Source organism: Cetorhinus maximus, chromosome 11 (genome assembly GCF_964194155.1).
Source record: "Cetorhinus maximus chromosome 11, sCetMax3.hap1.1, whole genome shotgun sequence".
Classification (NCBI taxonomy): Eukaryota; Metazoa; Chordata; class Chondrichthyes; order Lamniformes; family Cetorhinidae; genus Cetorhinus; species Cetorhinus maximus.
The window spans coordinates 61679798-61699540 of record NC_135889.1 but is presented as its reverse complement, the minus strand read 5'-3'; the positions used below and the strand labels follow the sequence as shown (position 1 = coordinate 61699540).

The 19743-nt window shown below is 41.6% G+C and overlaps 1 protein-coding gene across 6 annotated transcripts in view; it reads left to right on the top strand.

Annotated features, from left to right (window-relative positions):
* rapgef4a (Rap guanine nucleotide exchange factor 4a) overlaps positions 1 to 19743 on the top strand; it is a 346899-nt gene that overhangs the window by 196718 nt on the left and 130438 nt on the right. For 4 of the 6 annotated variants that reach the window (XM_078552089.1, XM_078552088.1, XM_078552092.1 and 1 more), the window contains 3 exons: positions 8584 to 8637; positions 10465 to 10571; positions 18188 to 18309. In XM_078552089.1, the coding sequence (XP_078408215.1) occupies positions 8584 to 8637; positions 10465 to 10571; positions 18188 to 18309 (283 nt within the window). The remainder of the gene's footprint in view (positions 1 to 8583; positions 8638 to 10464; positions 10572 to 18187; positions 18310 to 19743) is intronic. The other 2 variants (XM_078552090.1, XM_078552094.1) reach the window with 1 other exon arrangement.

Below are 19743 nucleotides of genomic sequence, written 5' to 3'. Positions count from 1 at the left end.
ATTATTCTATAATTCTAGTTCTGCATTGGGTACAATGTGTTGTACTTTAGGGGTTGGTTTAATGGAAACCTTGAATGGAGCATAGATGGATACTTTATCCATGAGCATCAGAATCTTAAAGGTCAAATCTAAACCTGCCCACCCAGGGGACAGTGCAGTGGGGTGGGTTGCATCACATTCCTGACTGCCAACCATCTTAAAATTATTTAACTCAAAACCGGCATGGAAGGGTCACCCAACGCAGGGTCCTACTTTATATAGAGTAGCCACAAGCTGATGTCATTGTTGCATATTGCCATTTAACTAAAGATCTTGGGAGGCCCACATTTGGCCAAATCCAATTGCAAGACCTGATTGGAAGACAGCAGCAGGGCCAGAATCAGTGTAAAAATGTAACTTTATTGAGGGAATGCTTGTGGGCCAGGGGGAACAGGCTGACAAAATTCACAGGGATTTCCCTCCCGAAACAGTCAGAATTAAAATTGACCATGTGTTCTCCTGTATGGATTTGTACAATATTATAACCAAGCAGGAAACCTTTCTTTTGCATTCTTTAATACCTACATTGTCTGAATTCACCCATTTTTGTTATTTTGTCTAATATTAACATGCAAGGAGTAGAGTACATGAATATCAATTCAATCTTGCACTGACTTTCTGAAGTGGTAATTTTCTAAAATCTATTGCACTTCTGCTTTAGATTTCAGATAGACAATTCTCAATAATGGAAAGAGAGCACAAATGAATTGTTACCTATGTTTCATAATGTAGGTTTTCCAGTTGAGGAATAGAATGGGCAGAAGAAAGCATTGCAATCCTCACACTTGGTGTGGTTGGAGGCTGGTCACATTCAAACTTTTATACTGCCTGATTAAGAGTGTGTGTCATCTGTGGTGGTTTGCAGCATGTGCATGTATGTGTGTGTGTGTCATGTTGTCCTTGAAGGTGAGCTTTGTTTAACCTTACAACTAGACATTAAGTAGCTGAGTGACAGGCAAGGGAACTAAGGTTAGCTAGGAAGTGTTGCTTGCAGAGATGCAGTTTAAGAAGGCTTTACTGCTGTGAACAGAAGGACAGAGGTCTCGCAGAAGTGCTTCTTTACCAATGTAACTACATTATGCATGTCCACATCCTCACCTCTACTATTATCTGCAAAGTACTTCTTACTTATTTGCAAGTATTGCTTTAACAGTGAGGAATTTACACATGTGCCTTCCCATGCAGCAGAAAGCTGTACTTAACTGCTGAAAACAGACTTTGGTCATGTGTGACCATTCTCCTATCCAACCTCCTAATCAGTTGTTTTGAAGAGGTGCTTTTCTGGCTATTGAGGTTAGATAACTACCTTGGGACAGTTTGTTTAACAATAGTTGAGGGTGATACATAAAACAGGTGAGTAGCAGGAGTAGGAGAGCAGTGGTGGTGGCAGAGGAAAAACCTACTGTTCAAAGGAGCAACCTGAATTGCCCCTCAGGTGAGGGACCAGGGTTTCGGCAATAAATGCTGGCCTAGCCAGTGAAGTCCATATCCCATGAATGAATAATAAAAAAAAATACAGACCTCACGGGCTGGTTTTAAAATGGAAGACACTTTCAAAGCTGATGAGCTGGTAGTTAGGTGAGCTTCCTCTTGTAGAATCTGTTCTGAACAATTGTAATCTACCTTCTGTTGATGACCATCAATCTGGAATGCCTGACAGGCACTAAACAGAATGCCATATCTACATTGGAATGATAGATATAATAATGCATTATTGTCCACCCTCGAGTGTGTGGCTGCTCCTGGGAGATCAACAGTGGAGAACCCCCAGGTATAACCCTTAGCCTCTTTTATACAACACTTTTATATTGTACTGGAACCTTGCATATGCCTTTTCCTCAAATCTTTTCACCAGTATATTTGCAAGTCTTTATGTCATCTGAGTTTTCCAACTTTAGCAAGTGGCCTGCTTAAACATGTGTTCCCCCATGACTATCGTGGATGTTTGGAGATGGAATACTAGTACATTTGAATGGGTTTTCTGTTCTTTTCATTTGTTCATGGGATGCAGGCATCACTGGCTAGGCCAGCATTTATTACCCATCCCAAGCTGCCTTTGTTCAGAGGGCCTTTAAGAGTCAACCACATTGCTGTGGGTCTAGAGTCACATGTAGGCCAGACCAGGTAAGGACAGCAGATTCCTTCCCTGGGTTTTTACAACAATCGGCAATGGTTTCATGGTCATCATTAGACCTTTTAATTCCAGATTTTTTATTGAATTCTAATTTCGCCATCTGCGGGGATTTGAACCTGGGTCTCTGGAATTCTAGTCCAGTGACAATACCACTATACTATTGCCTCCCCACTTCTACTGTCTTGTAGATTGGTTCTATTTTACCCATTTTTAAGTTGTGTAGCGAGTAAATATCTGACTTTTTCTTCTGGTTCCTCCATTATATAAATTTCATGACTTCTGCCTTTTTGTTTGGAATTTTGCCTCAACCTTTCTTTACGATATCGCATAATGTGCCCATTGTGATGGCAGTAGAAACACTTTTTTAAAATTGTCGTTCATTTGTAGGCTGTCCAATTCTGCTATTATTAATGTGGTTTTTATCCATTAAACCATTGCTTTTTGCTGGCCTGTTAATGGCGGCTGTTTCCCGCCTTTCCACGGAGCCCTGCACCGTTTCTAGCCGGTTCCTCTCTCCTGACATGACAAATGGCGCCATTTTGTGCTCCCTTGATTTCTTCAGAATCCCTGACTGCGCTTTCCATTGCGAGCGCCAACCCCGCCTTGCTGAAGTCTAAATTTGTTTCTGACAGCAACCTTTTTTGAATGGCATCTTTGTTAATCCCACACACTAATCAGTTTCTTAAGTCATTAATCAACATCCCGAACTCATAGTGCTCTGTCAGTTGTTTTAAGGCTGTTAGGTAGCAAGCGACTGTCTCTCCAGGGGTGTGACACCTTGAATTGAATGTAAAACACTGCATTGTTACTGAGGGTTTCGGCTGAAAGTGGCTTTTCACAAGATTCATCAACTCATCAAAGCTCTTGGAATCTGGGGCATTTGGTGCCATTAGACTATGAATTAGGCCGTATGTTTTACTGCCACATGTCGATAAGAGGTTCGCTCACCTCTTCTCCTCCCCTGATATGTCATTGGCCAAAACGAAAAATGCAAGGCATTCAGTATAATGTGACCAGTCATCGGTGGTCTGATCAAACTGTTTGATGCGGCCAAATTGCGGCACACTGGAGGAAGATAACTTCAACGACTATGGTGAGGGCTGTACTTACAATCAACCTGCAAGGCACGGCTGATTCAGTACAGTTGAGTTTTCATGTGGTGTCGTTGACTGGCCATGTTTTGCCTCGTCGTCAGCTGTTATGTCCTACTGCGGGGTCGCTTTGCTTGCGAACTGGTTGCACGTTTATCTGCCAGCAGGTGAGTCAATTACAATATACTGCAGATACAGAGACCAATAGGAAATGAAGCACATGCTGTTTATTTACATAGACAACAGAGCACTAATACAATGTGTGCTTCCCCAACCAGACCCTACTCTAGACTAACATTAACATGGTAGCCCACGCTACACTGTTATTGGGTCTTACAGTCATGTGGTCAATCTGCTCACATTCTCTTAAAGGTGTATTACACCTCAGATTTTCACAGATGGATTAAATCTCTTCTAGATCTGTAAACTCCATGGGCAACGTTTTCCCCCCCTTTTGGGGGGGATGTGTGGGAGTGGGCACGGGCAGGCGGGTTCCCAATTGATGCCCCCGATTGGGGGCGTACCACAATTTTACGTGAGCGGGCCAATTAAGGCCCGCCCCCGCGGGACGTCTGCCAGGAAGTGCTATGCACTCCCTGTGCGGGTGGGGGGGAGGGGATTCCTTCAGCCAGGAGTGTGCTTTTTCACGCATGCACGCGAAAGTGCGCACAGATCTCCCTAAGGCAAAGTGCTGCCTCAGGGAGATCGGCTCAGATTTTAAACTTTAAATAAAGCTGTGAAAAAAATTTCGCTGCCATGTCCCCTCATGTGACACTGTCACATGAGTTGGGACGTGTCCATAACTTTTATTTTGAAATATTCTGAGATTTTTAAATCCCTCATGAAACCTCATCCCGCCCGTGGATCAGGTTTCATGCTTTTTCAGAAGCCTGCCAGGGCTCCCGGCCTGCTCACCAACCTTAAGGTTGGATGGGCAGGTCCATTAATTACTTCAATTACTTTTTTAATGGCCTTAATAGGCCGTTGACAGGTTGGCAGGCGTGTAGCCAAGTTGGCTGCGTGCCCACCGACCTGAAAATGTGAATCACGAGGGGTAACACCTGGACGCCTGCCTGACGTCACCCCGTGTCATTTTACGTGTCGGCGAGCAGGCCCCACCCCCGCTCACTGACCAGAAGATACAGCCCTATGAAGTGGACACTGGTGATTGGAAACAAATACCTTTTTGTCTCACTATAAAAGCATATGATCAAGCCTTTTCCTTATTGTAATTCTCCTCCAAAGCACTGGAGTATCAGGAGAGTTCCAGTCTGGAATTTTACTATCTCACAAAACCTGCAAGAGGAGCTTCAGTGCAAGAACCAGCTAAAATCACTGTGCAGGAAATATTCCTGCAAAGTGTCAGGCAGAAAATTCAAAACAGACTCTTCAATGATACGTCCACCTGAGGAACACTGCTGTGCCGCTCACTTTGCCGCTTAAATGACGCTTGATCAATTTTTAAAAATGAATCAACCTCAGATTTACAGTTATTAACTAACAATATTAGAGGAATTGGAATTGGGTGATAGACCAGCCAAAATTTCATTGATTGATGGAACAGGTTCAAAGGGGCGAGATGCCTAATTATGTTCCTGTGTTCCAAAATCTTGTCAATGAAAACATTGGTGGTCATTTATTGGACAGAATTGTGATGATAATTTTACTTTAAGTTTATTTTACTTAATTTTACACTTCAGAGCTGCCAAAAAGCAGAAGTCATTTTCATGGGAAATACTGATGTTCCAGGAGAGTTTCTTTGATTCTTTAAAAATCTGACATGCAAATTTGAGTATGACTCTTGAAAATATACAGAGAAATATAACATGCAAGAAATGTATACTGGATATTGTAGTTTTATAATATTGTAGACATATGATTTAAAATCTCCAGTTACTAAACTGTTAGCAAAATAAATGATAAATCTCTTATTTAAAAGGCATATTCGAATAACCAGTAATAACATTTTAAATACCTTTTTAATTACAGGCATGAAAGCAAATTACCTTCCACCAACTAATTGTAGCTATCCTTGTAAGGAATGTCAAACTAAAATAATTTGGAGTTACTCACGATATATGAAGATTGTGCATTTAACTCAACGTAGAAAGTATGCAACTGTAGCTCACGGTTATGGGTTTCTTAGCAAATACTTAGAACTTGTGTTCTTGCTTTTGGTCCCTTGAGACTTCTATACTGACTAGGAATTTTAAAATGAAAATCAACTGTACCTCGGGCACCTCTCTCAGACCTGATTTTTTTTTTCCCATCTCTGCCTCCCCTATCATCCTTCTAGTTAATGTTTCTGCTGCCGTTTCTTCAGCAGGAGAGGAATTCTTCAGGGAAATGTTTGTGAAAATCTGTGTACACATATGCCTCCAAAAGGGTATGGGTCAAACAACCACAAATATTTGCAACTCCACCATTGTTCATAAGGCAGAGCAAAGCCTACTGGAGTGCAAAGTTCATCTTGACCATAGGAACATAAGAAATAGGAACAGGGGTAAGGCTATTCAACCCTTGAACCTGCTCCGACATTCAGTAAGGTCATGGTTGATCTTCTATCTCAACTTCACTGTCCTCCACTGCCCCAAATCCCTTCATTCCCCGAGTATCCAAAAATCAATTGATCTCTCTTGAATATGCTCGAAGACTGAGCATCCACAGCTTTGTGGCATAGAGACTTCCAAAGATTCACAACCCTTTGAATGAAGAAATTTCTCCTCATCACAGTCCTAAGTGACCCATCCCTTTATTCTGGAACTGGATCTAGAAGGTCAAACATCCTGCACAAGCCTATTAAGAATTTTATTTGTTTCAATAAGCTCACCTCTCATTCTTCTAAATTCTAAGCAGATCGAATCATATAATGATAGAATGGTTACAACATAGAAGGAAGCCATTCGGCCTGCTTTATCCCTATAGCCCTGCAAATCTGTTGTCTTGAGATAATGATCCAATTCTCTTTTGAATCAACCACACACTCGAGCAGTGCATTCCAAATCCTAAACATCCTCTGCATAAAAAAAACTGTTTCCTCATGTCACCATTGCTTTTGTTTTAATATAGGTCTAGTCTGCTTGGCCTCTTCAACTATGACAATGCACTCCTCCCTGGAATCAGTCTAGTCAGGTTGCACTCCGTCTAAGGCGATTTTATCCATCCTTAGATAATATTTTGTGTATACTCTTGAAATCTTCCCTGTTTTACCAACCTAAACTTGACAAAGGCTGAAGCTTTTCACTTTTATAAGCCCAGCCCGTTTAAATTTGGCCTTCTTGAGAAATCTCTCATTCATAATGTCCATAACTAAAGTGTTTCCTTTGTTGTCAGCAGCATCTTTTATAAATCTCTCAAAATTGATAAAGTCTATTCTTCTTTTATTCCACGTTTTGAAGCCATTCACATGATGGTTGATGAAGACAGCACCTTCCAAATCCACAACCTCTCCCACCTAGAAGGACAAGGGCAGCAGATACATGGGAACTACACTACCTGCAATCCCCTCCAAGCCACGCACCATTCTCACTTGGGAAATATATCACCGTTCCTTCACTGTCGCTGGGTCAAAACCCTGGAACTCCCTCCCTAGTAGCACTGTGGGTGTATCTACACCACATGGACTGCAGCGGTTCAAGGTGGCAGCTCATCACCACCTTTTCAAGGGCAATTAGGGATGGGCAATAAATGCTGGCCTAGCCAGCGATGCCCACATCCCATGAAAGAAAAAAAAGTGAACATTGAACATTATTGCCCAGAAATACCATAGCACCCACCTGTTGCAAGGGTCACTGAGAGCCTGTGCATTTCGAATGTACTAGGCTCATTGAAGGTCTTGAAAACCCAATTATGCAACTACAATGTTTGAACTCTGCTCCTGTCAATTCACATCATCTAACCATTTTTAGTAACAACTTCAATGAAGCATAAAATCAGGCAGGGTGTAAATGGGGAGTTTACCCTCAACCTGCTCCATTCATGCTGGATGGATTACATTAAAATTGGAGCTTCAGATTACAATGGCAGAATCCAGAGCCTACCTTCAATATCTTGCTGTTGAAGAAGATCAATTCAAATGATTGTTGAGATGAGTTATGTTGAACTAGACTTGTCTATTCATTGTATCTAATGTGATTTTAAAGTTTGTTTGCTCAGACAGGTAAGAATTACAATAGGCCATTTGAGAAAACTGTTGCTTGTGACTTTCAATCCTAAAGTTTTGTTCCAGAGAGAGAAAATTCAGCATTGTGCAGCATTTGTTTGCGTTCAGATTTCTTTTTACCCTGGTTTTATGACTAGGCAGAGTAAAAGCAAAATGTAAGAGTACACAATGTAGAACTACTCAAAGTTTTAAGATGCTTGAAATAGATTTTCTGGAAACATTGCTATTTTGGAACCCTGTGTATGCTGTCACTGCACAGAATGTTTACTACCCCTGTAGCCATGAGAAATAGGATCGATTGGCTTCTTGTAAGGTCAACTATAACTGTTTACACAGTTCGACATCACATTTTACATAGTTACTGATTATGTCCTTTTATAGTGTTTGTTTCATATCATCACTTTCCTTTTCCTTTCGTGGAATTGCTGGGAACTACTGGAAGGATTAGCAAGCTGATGATCAGCCTGTTGAAATGTGTTATGAATGCTCCTGGAATGGGAGTTGAACCTGGAGCCTCTGGCTCAGAGGCTGGAGCACTGCCTACCGAATCAAAAGACGTCCCTGTTTATACTGTTGAGTGGGTGGTACTAATCTACAGCTCTGAAAGACAAGTCGTCTAAATGAGGACACTTACATTCGTATTTAAATTACGAGAGCCTTGATTATTTTGTTTGAATAAATCTTAATTTCATAAATTTAGTTTTGGAAATAGGATGCTATTTTTGAGATTGCTCTGCTTGATTGTTTTACTTGTTTAAAGCCAATATTCTTTGATGTCTGATGTATGCTCTAAAGCATTTAGATTATTTCCTCTGCTTTGTCTACTATGAGTCTGCGTATGACTAGCTATCTGCCCCCCCACACCCAAAAAAGTAACTCCTATTCCATAGAAATGTTTTAAAACAAACACTTATTGTTTCTATAAAAGCAAAATACTACGGATGCTGAAATAAAAACAAAGTGTTGGAAATACAGCAGTTCTGAAGAAGCCATATTCAACGTCAACCGTTTTTCTCTCTACCCCGTTTCTGTTTCTAGCTTTATTACATTATTCATTAATTTTTCTGCATTACTCTTTGTTTTATTAATGGATTTTTTTATGCACAACTGTATTGATGTTTTCATTTTTTTTTAGTTTTCCCATGTTTATCTTTCAGACACCAGTTATTGAAAATCGTGTCCCTCTGCATCCCGTTAAAACCATTACCCAGGTAATGGGAATTTACAACTGAACTGCTTTACGATGAAGATTATATAGAAATTATGTAGACTTATAATTTTTCTCATGGTCTTTTTTTTAAATGTCTGAGTATAACATACTCCTAAAATAAAATAGAATCCCAACAATCACTAAGAGCAGTCAAATGTTTAACATGTGTTAAAATAGGATCCTACTGTGGTGCATAAGGAACCAACTGTAGAGCAGTCCTCCTGTCACCAAAGTTTCTAATTTCAAAAGGTGCAAATATTAAGTTACCTCATGGTTTTTACATTTTAATTTTCTGAATTTAATTTCAGATATTTTATTTATCTAAAAATAATCCAATCTCAATGTTTCAGAAACAGTGGGCGGAATTTTGTGGCCCCCTCGCAGCGAGGGCAGGGCCGTAAATGTGGTGAGCCGTTCAAAAGCCCACCGACTTCGGCGGGAAAGGAAAATCCCGCCCACAGGAAGCACCGTAAGATTTGAGTCAGCATATTTAACATCTACTTTAAAATGACATGTTAAGACGCAACTTAAAAACTGAATTCTTATGGCTTACAAAAGCACAGGAGTTAAAGACACAGAACATGAACTTCTTGCTGTTAGTCACATCAGTTATATTTGTCCTTGACAGCAAGGCAGCATTCTATTAAGTGTGGCATCAAGGAGTCCTAGCAAAATCGAAGTCGATGGAAATTGGAGAGAAAGCTCTCCACTGATTGGAGTCCTACCTAGCACAAATGAAGATGGGTGTGATTGTTGGAGTAAAACCTCTTAGCCCCAAGACAACGTAACAGGAATTCCTCTGGGCAGTGACCTAGGCCCAAACACCTCCAGCTGCTACATTAGTTACCTTCCCCTTGAGGGATGTTCAGTGATGATTACAGTGTTCAGTCCCATTCGTAACTCCTCAGATAATAAAGCAACCCATGCCCGTGTGCAGCAAGAATTTGATAACATTCAGGCTTGGGCTGATGGGTGGCAAGTAACATTCATTGTATGCATGCCAAGCATTGACCATCTCCAATAAGCAATAATCTGACCATCTCTCCTTGCCATTCAATGGCATTATCATCACTGAATCCCCCATCATCAACATCCTGGGGTTCAACATTGACCAGAAACTTCACTGGACAAGCCACACACAGTCTGTGGCTACAAGAGCAGGTCCAGAGACGAGGAATTCAGCGATGAGTAACTCACCACCTGACTCCCCAAAGCCTATCCATCTCTGCACAAATCAGGCATGTAATGGATACTCTCCACATTCCTGGGTGAGTGCTGCTGCAACAACACTCAAACCTCAATCCCATCCAGGACAAAGCAGCCTGCTTGATTGGCACCCCATTGCACCACTAGTGCACAGTGACAGCAGTGTGTACTATCTAGAGGATGTATTGCAGCAATTTTTCAAGGCTCCTTCAACAACGACTTCCAAACCTGTGACCTCTACCACCTAGAAGCACAAGAGCAATAGGTGCATGGGAACGCCACCACCTGCAAATTCCTCTTCAAGTCACACAACATCTTGGCTTGGAAATATATTGCTATTCCTTCACTGTCATGTGTCAAAACCCTAGAACTCCCTCCCTAACAGCACTGTGGGTGCGCCTACACCACATGGACTGCAGCGGTTTAAGAAGGCAGCTCATTACCACCTTGGGAAGTTAGGATGGGCAACAAATATTGGCCTTGCCAGCAATGTTCACATCCCGTGAACGAGTAAAAAAAAAAAATGGATTTTTAAAATCTACAAGCTATTAAATGTGCAATATTCAAACATATATTAAAAGTGACTGGTTCCTTGAGACTTTTATATTTTGTTCCATGCCAGGTTCCATCTGAAATAATCCCTAGAGCTGGAAAGATTCTACGCAATGCAATACTGTCTCAAGCACCTCACATGATAAGAGATCGGAAATACCACCTGAAAACCTATAAGTGAGTATGGTGCTGGTCATTGTTGAAAGAAATCTTCATTCATTTTTGAAGCCTTTCTGCTTAAAGCTGGAAATAAGCAATACCAATAGAAAAAGTTGATTTAAATCAATGTCAAAATGTGTGTCAGAGTAGGGGTGTACTGGAGCAACAACAGTTAGAACAGCCAGAATAGAAGGATACAAGTTCTGATCTCATCTCTTCTCCTTCCCACCCCATGCTCTTCTTTGTTCCCTCCAGTCACATTGCCGCAGGGAGCACCTGATCTCTGTCTGGAGCTCCCTAGGAGGTGGGAAAATCTAATGGGAACCTTGTTTGTGACCTGCTGTTTGAAAGGTGGCATTGCTGAAATTTGGAAGTGGCAACCTGCCAGCCTGTCGCCTCGGCTGCGAAAGGTGGAGGGGCAGCCAAATTGGTTGGAAGAAGTGGGGAATGGTAGAACATCACACATTAAAGGAAAAACAAATTGCACATTATCCTTTTGAGAGCTCAGTTTTCATACTTTTAATACAATACTAGTTGATCTCTGGTGGCAATAAAGTTATACGACCAAATATGCACATCCGGGCCATTCAGCCCATTAGGTATCCTCATGTAGAGGTGTACAAAATATTGGGCTTTGACTCTCTGGCTGAAAGGGAGAAGGGACATGGTGGGCATTGCTATCTGGGCTTGATGTTAAACAGTGCCTCCAAAGCCATAATCTTGAACTTCATAATTTAATAAAACATGCAAATTCTCTAAATTAATAGCCCAGATCTTCCAGTTAGTGGCAATGCTGCAGCAGTCGTCACTGACTGCAATTAAGTGTGCCCTTACCTTTTTTCATGGTCGCAGCCAGGACTAGAATTACACCCTGTCCCAGAGCAAGGAAACTGGTGAGGAGAATAAGTGGTGAGGTCACACTCACACACTCCTAATGTCACCAGTTCAAGTAACTTGCCTTAAGGTCAGCATGCTTGCAGGGTTATGGTGTGATTTTTTTTTTAAAAAAGATCCTAAGAATTTTTTTGAATTATATATGGCGTATCTGTTGATATCCCAGTGGATGTGAAATTGAGGCTTTGATGAGACCTGGCATTTCTATGAACTGTTGCAATGAATGAGCTGAGTAAGGAAGTTGGGGAGGGTGGGGGAGGGCCCTGATTGGGAAAGCTGCAGCGTCTGAGGATGTGGCAGAGCATAGAGAGAACAGAGTACATGGCCTGTGTCTGAAATTGGAATAGGGAGGGAGTGTAATAGAGCTTGAGCCATAAAGCAGTAGGAATGAACTGTAGTGGGTCCTTGCGGCCAAAGCTGAATTACAGAAAAGGTTGAGCAGGACTTAACGGTAAGCTTTTATGGCAACTGGTGGAGTACTCTGAATTAGGAGCACAGTAGGGTGTAATTCTAGAGTAAGATTACAATTTCAGAAGGATAAACAGGCTAAGTTATCATCGGGAATGATAGATCAGCTGAATTCCTGAGCACTGATCCTCCTGCTTCTCCATTTTTTTCCCTTGGCAAATTAGTTGATCAGCTAGTGAGGGAATCCTGTCCGCGGTTTAAAATTTGGTTGCTAATCTGCAACAGCATTCTGCTGTGCTCCCATATTAGGGAGCAAAGATGGTATAAAGACAAATATGGAAGACGAAGGACATGTGGTGGGAAAAGAGCCCGAGAGATCCAACTATATGCTGATCACCATCATACGCAAAGCTTGCTTTTCTTTTGAAGGGCCATCTATATACCAAAGTCAAATGGACAAAATCCCCTTCATTCACAGGGTGGGGTTTCTCTTAGGGATGACAATGCCATCCTTGAACACTGGAAAGAACATTTTCAACTACTCCTCAACTGAGTCTACGGTGTCAGCTGACTACTCTCCAGGCTATCCCCCAGTACCCTGTGATAGAATCCATGGGTGAACCACCATTGATGGGAGAACTGCAATAAGCAGCCAAATGGTTAAAAGACGACAAAGCCTTGGGCACGATTGTATCCCAGCTGAAGTCTTCAAAGCTGATGGGCTTTTGCTCACATCAAGCCTCCATGCACCCATCCTGTGAATTTGGGAAGAAAAAGAACTCTCCCCAACTTCAGGAATGTGGTAATTGTAACTGTCTTCAAGTAAGTAGATAAATTATGCTGTGGAAAGTGTCAAGGTATTTCCCTCTTGTCCATAGCAGGGAAAATCCTGACACCCACTCTCCTGAATCGCCTACTTCCTGTGGCTGAGGGAATCCTCCCAGAGGCGCAGTGTGGCTTTAGACCTTCCAGAGGAACCTCCTGTGTGGCCTTTGTTGCTAGACAAATATAAGAAAAGTTTCAAGAACAGCAGGAATTCTTCATTGCATTCATTGACCTGACCAAAGTATTTGACTCAGTAAATTACGAGGCTCTGTGAATTGTCCAAGACACTTCATCACAATCCTACAATTACTTCATGATGACATGACTGCAACAATCTCACGTGAGAGATCTGAAGCAGACGCCTTCAAAATCCGAACTCGGGTTAAACATTGCTGTATGATAACCCCCATACTATTTACAATATACCTGACAGTGGCTATTCACCTCATCAAAGATAACTGCCCTCTGACATCAGTACTAAATACTGCCTAGATGGAAAGCTCTTTAACCCCAGTCATCTCCGTGCCAAAACTAAACTGGCCACCATAGATGTACACAATCTACAGTTTGCAGATGACTATAATGTTGTTGCCTCCTCTGCACCAGACTTGCGAGCCACACTCAATCTCTTCAATTCTGCATACAAGAAACTCTGCCTATCCTTGAATGTTGCTAAAACAAAGCTTGTACATCACCCTACACCCAGTCAAACAAATATTCCACCTCCCATATATATTGTTTTCTTTATTCTTCCATGAGATGTGGGCATCACAGGCAAGGGCAGCATTTTTTGCCCGTCCCTAATTGCAGAGGACTGTGCATCTGGAATCACATGTAGGCCAGACAGGTAAGAATGACAGATTTCCTTTCCTAATGGACATTAGTGAACCAGATGGGTTTTTACAACAATTGATGATGGTTGTCATGGTCACTGTTACTGAGACCAGCTTTATATTCTAGATTTATTGATTGAATTCAAATTCCATCTGCTGCCATGGTGGGATTTTAACCCATGTCCCAGATCATGAGCCCAGGCCCCGGATTACTAGTCTAATGATATTACCACTGTGCCACCGTCATCCTCCCTGTTGAAGGAGAGCCTCTGGAATATGTTGAGCACTTGCCATACCTTGGCAGTAATCTCTCTCAAAAGGCCACCATTGATGAGGAGCTCCATCTCCGCCCAGATCAGCTTCACTAGCTCAGCTTTCTACAAACGATAGTGAGTGTTTGACAGCAAATACCTTCGCAAGTCAACGTGTACAGAGCAGTTATCACCACCACACTCCTGTACTGCAGTGAGGCCTGGACTGTGTATCAGCGACACAGAGGAGCGCTAGAGAAATTCCATCAGCGACGCTTCTGCCACATAGTCCAGATTCAATGGGAGGACTGTAGAACAAATGCTAATGTCTTTCTTGAAGTCAGGTTCACAAGCATTCAGGCAAAAATTCTGCAAAAATCAACTGTACACTGCCTGGATGCCAAAAAGCGTGTCTCCTGCCAGGTCCTGTTTTCTTAACTCTCAATTAGCCAACATTCCAGGAGAGGACAAAGAAAACACTTCAGACACTCTTGAAGTGTGGCAGCGTTGATGTTAATGACTGGGACAGGTTTGCTGCCAATCATCCAGAATGGCAACAACTTGTCCTTCAATCTACATCATGCTGTCGTAGTGGGGCAGGGTGGTGGCAGAGAAGAAAACAAAAGGAAGTAAATCCTGCACTCTGCATCCCACTACCTTATGGGACATCCTGCCCCATGAATCAACCTGTTCAGCCACATGAAAAACCATGGTAGAAACTCACAACCCTGAACAGACAACATCCTCGAATCCATGCACAGCCGACAATGAGTGTCTGCTGTGGCTCAGTTGGTAGCATGCTCACTTGAGTCAGAAAGCTGTGGGTTCAAGTCCCTCTTCAGAGACATTAGCACAAAACCTATGCTGATGCTCCAGTGAGGAACTGCTACACTGTTGGAGGTGCCAACTTTTGGATGATACGTTAGACTGAGGCCATAACTGATGTAATTGATCTCAAGGCACTGTTTTGAAGAAGAGCATGGAGTTCTCCCTGGTGGTCTGAGCAAATACTTATCCCTCCACCAACATCATTGAAACTGATTACCTGGTTATTATCATTTTTTTTTGTTTGTAGGAGCTTACTGTGCACAAATTGGCTGCTGCTTTTCCTACATTATAACAATGACACATTTAAAGTTATTTATTGGCTGTAAAGTTCAGGCCATCCTATAGAAGGGTTCCCCACCCACAATGGTAGTCTGGCAGCTGCAGACATTTATTTTAATTCTATTTTTTTTTAAGTTGCTGAAGGAAAGCATGCGATTGGCTCTTCAGCTGCGAGAGCCTGCCTGCCATCCTTAATTGGATGGCGAGCGTGCACTGTGGCCACGAATTGGCTAATTTGAGGAAAATCACATCTGGGTGACTGCTTCCCACATAGTGCAGGGTTGGGACCCCATTTCATCCGACCTCGGGGGTCCTGAACCAAAGTCCCACCCTTGGAGTTGGTCTGGGAAGGATTTGAGGATTGGTAGAGTAGGTAAAGCAGCCAGAGTGGAGGATTAATACAGGGCTATGGGGAAAAGCTATCATGGTGGCTAAGAACAGGTTGACTTTTTTCATCTCCAATGATCTGACTAGCCTGTGTCATGTGGTCAGCATTGCAATGCCATTTAGCAGACACACCAACAAATAAAACTTATATGAATTTTTAAAAAATGTCATTTATTGTTTTTTTACAAAAGGCTAAACATTTCATTTAGCTCATTAATAGGAAATAAACATTCCTCTAACAAGACGTATTGAAGTACAATATCAAGGGCCGGGTTTTCCACTTTGAGGCGGGAGTCCGGAGCCAGGCTATTTCCTGACGTCACGACCCCACTCCCTGTGTGGTCATACCTGCCCACCATATTTCCATCCTGCAGAGTCAGGGGCAGGCTGGAGTCGGGGCTGCTGCTTTTCAAGGCAGAAACTGAGGTGGGCAGGTTAGAAGGCCATCTGCTGGGGTATCAACTCAGTCTTATGGAAAAATGTGAGGCCCTCTAACCCTCGCACACTGTGCCCACTCAAGCACCCACCATGCACCCTCATCACCGCCACCCCCTGCACCCAACCTTGTCCACTCATCCAGTATCCATTATATACAAAACTCTTGAGTCAGAATAACATTGGAAAGCCTTTGAGGTGCTCATAAAACTGTCAAGATAAACAAACTCTCAGTCCCCTTGACAGCTGTGTCAATAACACCTACTGAGCTGAAACGATTAGTAAAATTTGGGGCTCAACCAAGCATGCATAATGAGATTCTAATGAATGACTGATTCAACAACCTCTACTGAGCTGAAGCTATTAGTGGGGTTTAGAGCTCAGCCAAGCATACATAATGGGATTCCATTGCATAGCTGTATAAACAAAATCTCCAGAGCTGATTGAAACCTTTGATATCATTGAAAGAGTTCAGCCATCTTTCAAGCTTCAAAGCAAGGTAACGGATGTCTGAGCTGTCATTCAAAGTAAAAATTAAATCAGGGGGGAAAATTGACACAATAAAATCTGATTATCATTATTGTTCAATGCAGAAGAGCACTTCATCCATTCGATAATGTACTCCATTTCATCTGAAGACTTTTCCACTTTCACAATGCTGGTCAATTTAACGGTTACTTACCTTTTAAGAACAAAACCCTATCGTCCATCATTGCATTAAAAACTTATCACACAGCATCTCATTATGACATGTGAAATTATTGACACCTTTTGAACTTGCTTGTCAAAAGGCTCTTGACTCCAGACTAGAGTTTCCCCATGGTTTACAACACCTCCTGAGCTGATGTGAATCACATTGTCTTCAGAAGCTGGCCCGACTCCATAAAAATTTACAAGAGTTTAAAATGCTGACTCCTGCAATAGAGCTGAAAGCATCAGGACTGTTGTGTGCAGGCACATGATCTGTCCCTTTCCTGTGCCGCTAAAAGTTACCGGTGATGGGAATGGGGAGGGACTTCCGCATGTGCGTTCCGCCTGCCTGACGTGGGTTTGGTCCACGTTGGGTTGGGAAAATCCGGCTCCAAGATCTTTACAGATTTCCATTTATAAAAAGTTTTTTGACTTACAAAGATTTAATGTTAACTTGAAACCTTGCTTGCAAATTTTATGGCTATTGATAATCTTACTACACTTCTATCGTATTAAATTGGTGGGTAGAGCTAAGCTAACTAAAACTCATTCAGAGCTGGGATTTCTCTTTGGTACCAATAAAGTACCAATCAATTAGTTCCTGCTAGATACCTCCTGTACTGCAGAGAAAGGATAAGCAGGAGAACAAGTAGTAAAGAGATCTAACAACATATATGAGGTGAAAAGAGCAAGAAATTACAATGAGAATATAAACGACGAACCAAGATGAAGGAAGAAAGGAATTTGAAGGACAAAGATATACAGAAGAGGGACAGACTGACACAAAAGTAGAAATCAGTTGGAGAAAATAAAGAAAAAATAAAATAAAGAAATATAATTTAAGGATTCCTGTATAAAAATATTTTTGCTTGCAAAGAATATTAGTTCACCATCTATTCCTAAAATACTAATTTAAATGCTGGGCCTGGATGTTGATTCTTAGCTAACTGGACATCGAGGAGCAGATAGAAATCAGCAGAAACAGTAAACTTCTCTCTTAATTCTGGATTATTAACAGAAATGTTCTTGTGGTGTAACATAGCTGCCTTCCCATTAGCGTTTCTAATATTTAATTTGATGGATTTGACTTGGTTTTAAAGGCATCTCCTTCAGTACTTTTGCTGAGTTGAATACATCCTAGCTGAGGTGGCCATTATCATTAAGCACCATTAACAGCAGAGTACCTGAATCTCACTAATGGTTTTTGTCTCGGCAGTAATTATTTTATTTGCTGTTAAGTGCAGGTTAACTATGCTAACTTACATTTTTGAAATAAATTTAAATTTATTTGCATATTTTTGTCATTCCATCAGAATCTGGCACAGTGCACCAGAAAAATAAAGTTTGTCACTCAAGCACAGTTGGAGCTCTGTGCTGTAGAAAACCTTAGGTCATAATCGCTCACTGGAGTGACTTGGAGAGGAATCTCACTTAGTGGCAGCTTTTGCCTGGCCTTCATCTGTGCAACTATTGATATTGCATTAGAATGGCAACCTGGAGTTGCTCAGACATCATGCCCATCAACCTCAGTAACCAGCTCAGTTTATACTGCCAAGAGCACCAGGGTAAAGGGAAAAACTGGAAATATGCCAATTTAAAAGTGGGATAATTGCAAATGAAATTTGTTGTTTGTAGTTTCCACTCATGGCAATATTTTAGATGTAGTTTGTCTGAAACTATGCTCCAGAAAGACGTCCTCATAATGACTGTGTTGATTTTAAGTTTAAGAGCTATTTTAATTTATAGAGTTTTAATTAATGGCTTGTCTTGGATAATTTCTTAAAATATGTTCTCCTTTATCTAGACAATGTTGTGTTGGCACAGAATTAGTGGACTGGATGATACAGCAAACACCTTGTGTCCACTCCCGCACACAGGCTGTAGGCATGTGGCAGGTGCTGCTTGAGGAAGGAGTCATGAACCATGGTAACACCATTATCTGTTTTAATTAAAACTATATCATTAATGTACAGTCAATGAATATGCATATTTAATTTGGTTACTCCGCTCGGTTGATTTATGGGCTTTTATGAGGAAGTTTAAAATTAAATGTACCATAATGTGTAAATAAAATTTGTGCCCCAAAAATAATTCCATTAATTCATTAATAAACATTACAAAAATGTTTACAAACTCTAATTGCACTCATTCAAAATGGATTTTGTAGAGGAAAAAGTGAAATCCTAGTGCAAAACCAGGAAAATGATGACAGATAATTATGTACACATTTGTGCTTTGTTAATGAAGCTTTGACATGTGCAAATAGTCTAGCACAAAGTACAGCCAACCAGAAAATGGTGGACACAGGAAACCTGGTGCAAAATGGACCTTGAGGACCTGCTCTTCAAAATTTCTGATTCCCTTGTACCCATCCTGCACCTGCATAACTGGTGCAGGTGATCCCAAAATCTATTTTTTCATTTCATTGGAGGATGTGAATGTGAAAAGAGGCATATATGTACGAGGAAGAATTATGAAGGTGGATAAGGAGTGAGTCAAAGAAAGGAAGTAGTCATTTCTGATGTACATAAACTTCCAATTAAGGCCCGCCCAGCATGATGCTCCCCCGGAAACACTGAGCGCTCCCTGTGTGGGTGGGGGGAGTAGGCTGGGTCGGGGCCTGCGCTCTTCCGCACATGCGCGTGAAAGAGCGCAGAAATCTCCCTGAGGCACAGAGCTGCCTCAGAGTTTAATTTCATTTTTCAAAATTTAAATAAAGAAAAAAAAAAATTTCAGACATGTCCCCTCATGTGACAGTGTCACATGAGCTGGGACATATCAATGAATTTTAATGAAAAAATTTATTGGATTTATAAATCCTTCATGAAACCTCATCCCGCCCATGGGTGAGATTTCATGATAAATGAGAAGGCCGCCTGGGCTCTTTGCCTGAGCTCCGTTGATTGTTTTAATTAATTTTTAAATGATCTTAATAGGCCTTTGACAGTTTGGCAGGCGCGCAACCGACTCTGGTGCACGCCTACTGAACTGAAAATCGGAGTGATGCCAGGACACACGCCCAAAGTCACCGCGCATCATTTTACGCATCGACAAGGGGGACCTGCCCTCACTCACCCACCCAAAGATTCTGGCCATAGAAACCTTCGAGGCAATCAGAGAATGTCAGTGAGACATTCCAGTGTCAAAGAGCTGAGTTATGCAGAAAGAGTAGAAAACTAATGAGAAGAAGGTATCTTATGGAGATACATGCAATACTAAATGGAATACAAAATATGAAATTAGAGCATTACTTTGTTTAAAATGACTGCAAATCAAAGAGCTGGATATAAACAGGTAACAGGCATTTCAGGACTAATTTGGAGGACTTCACGTGAAGAGTGATTAATACCCGGAACAATT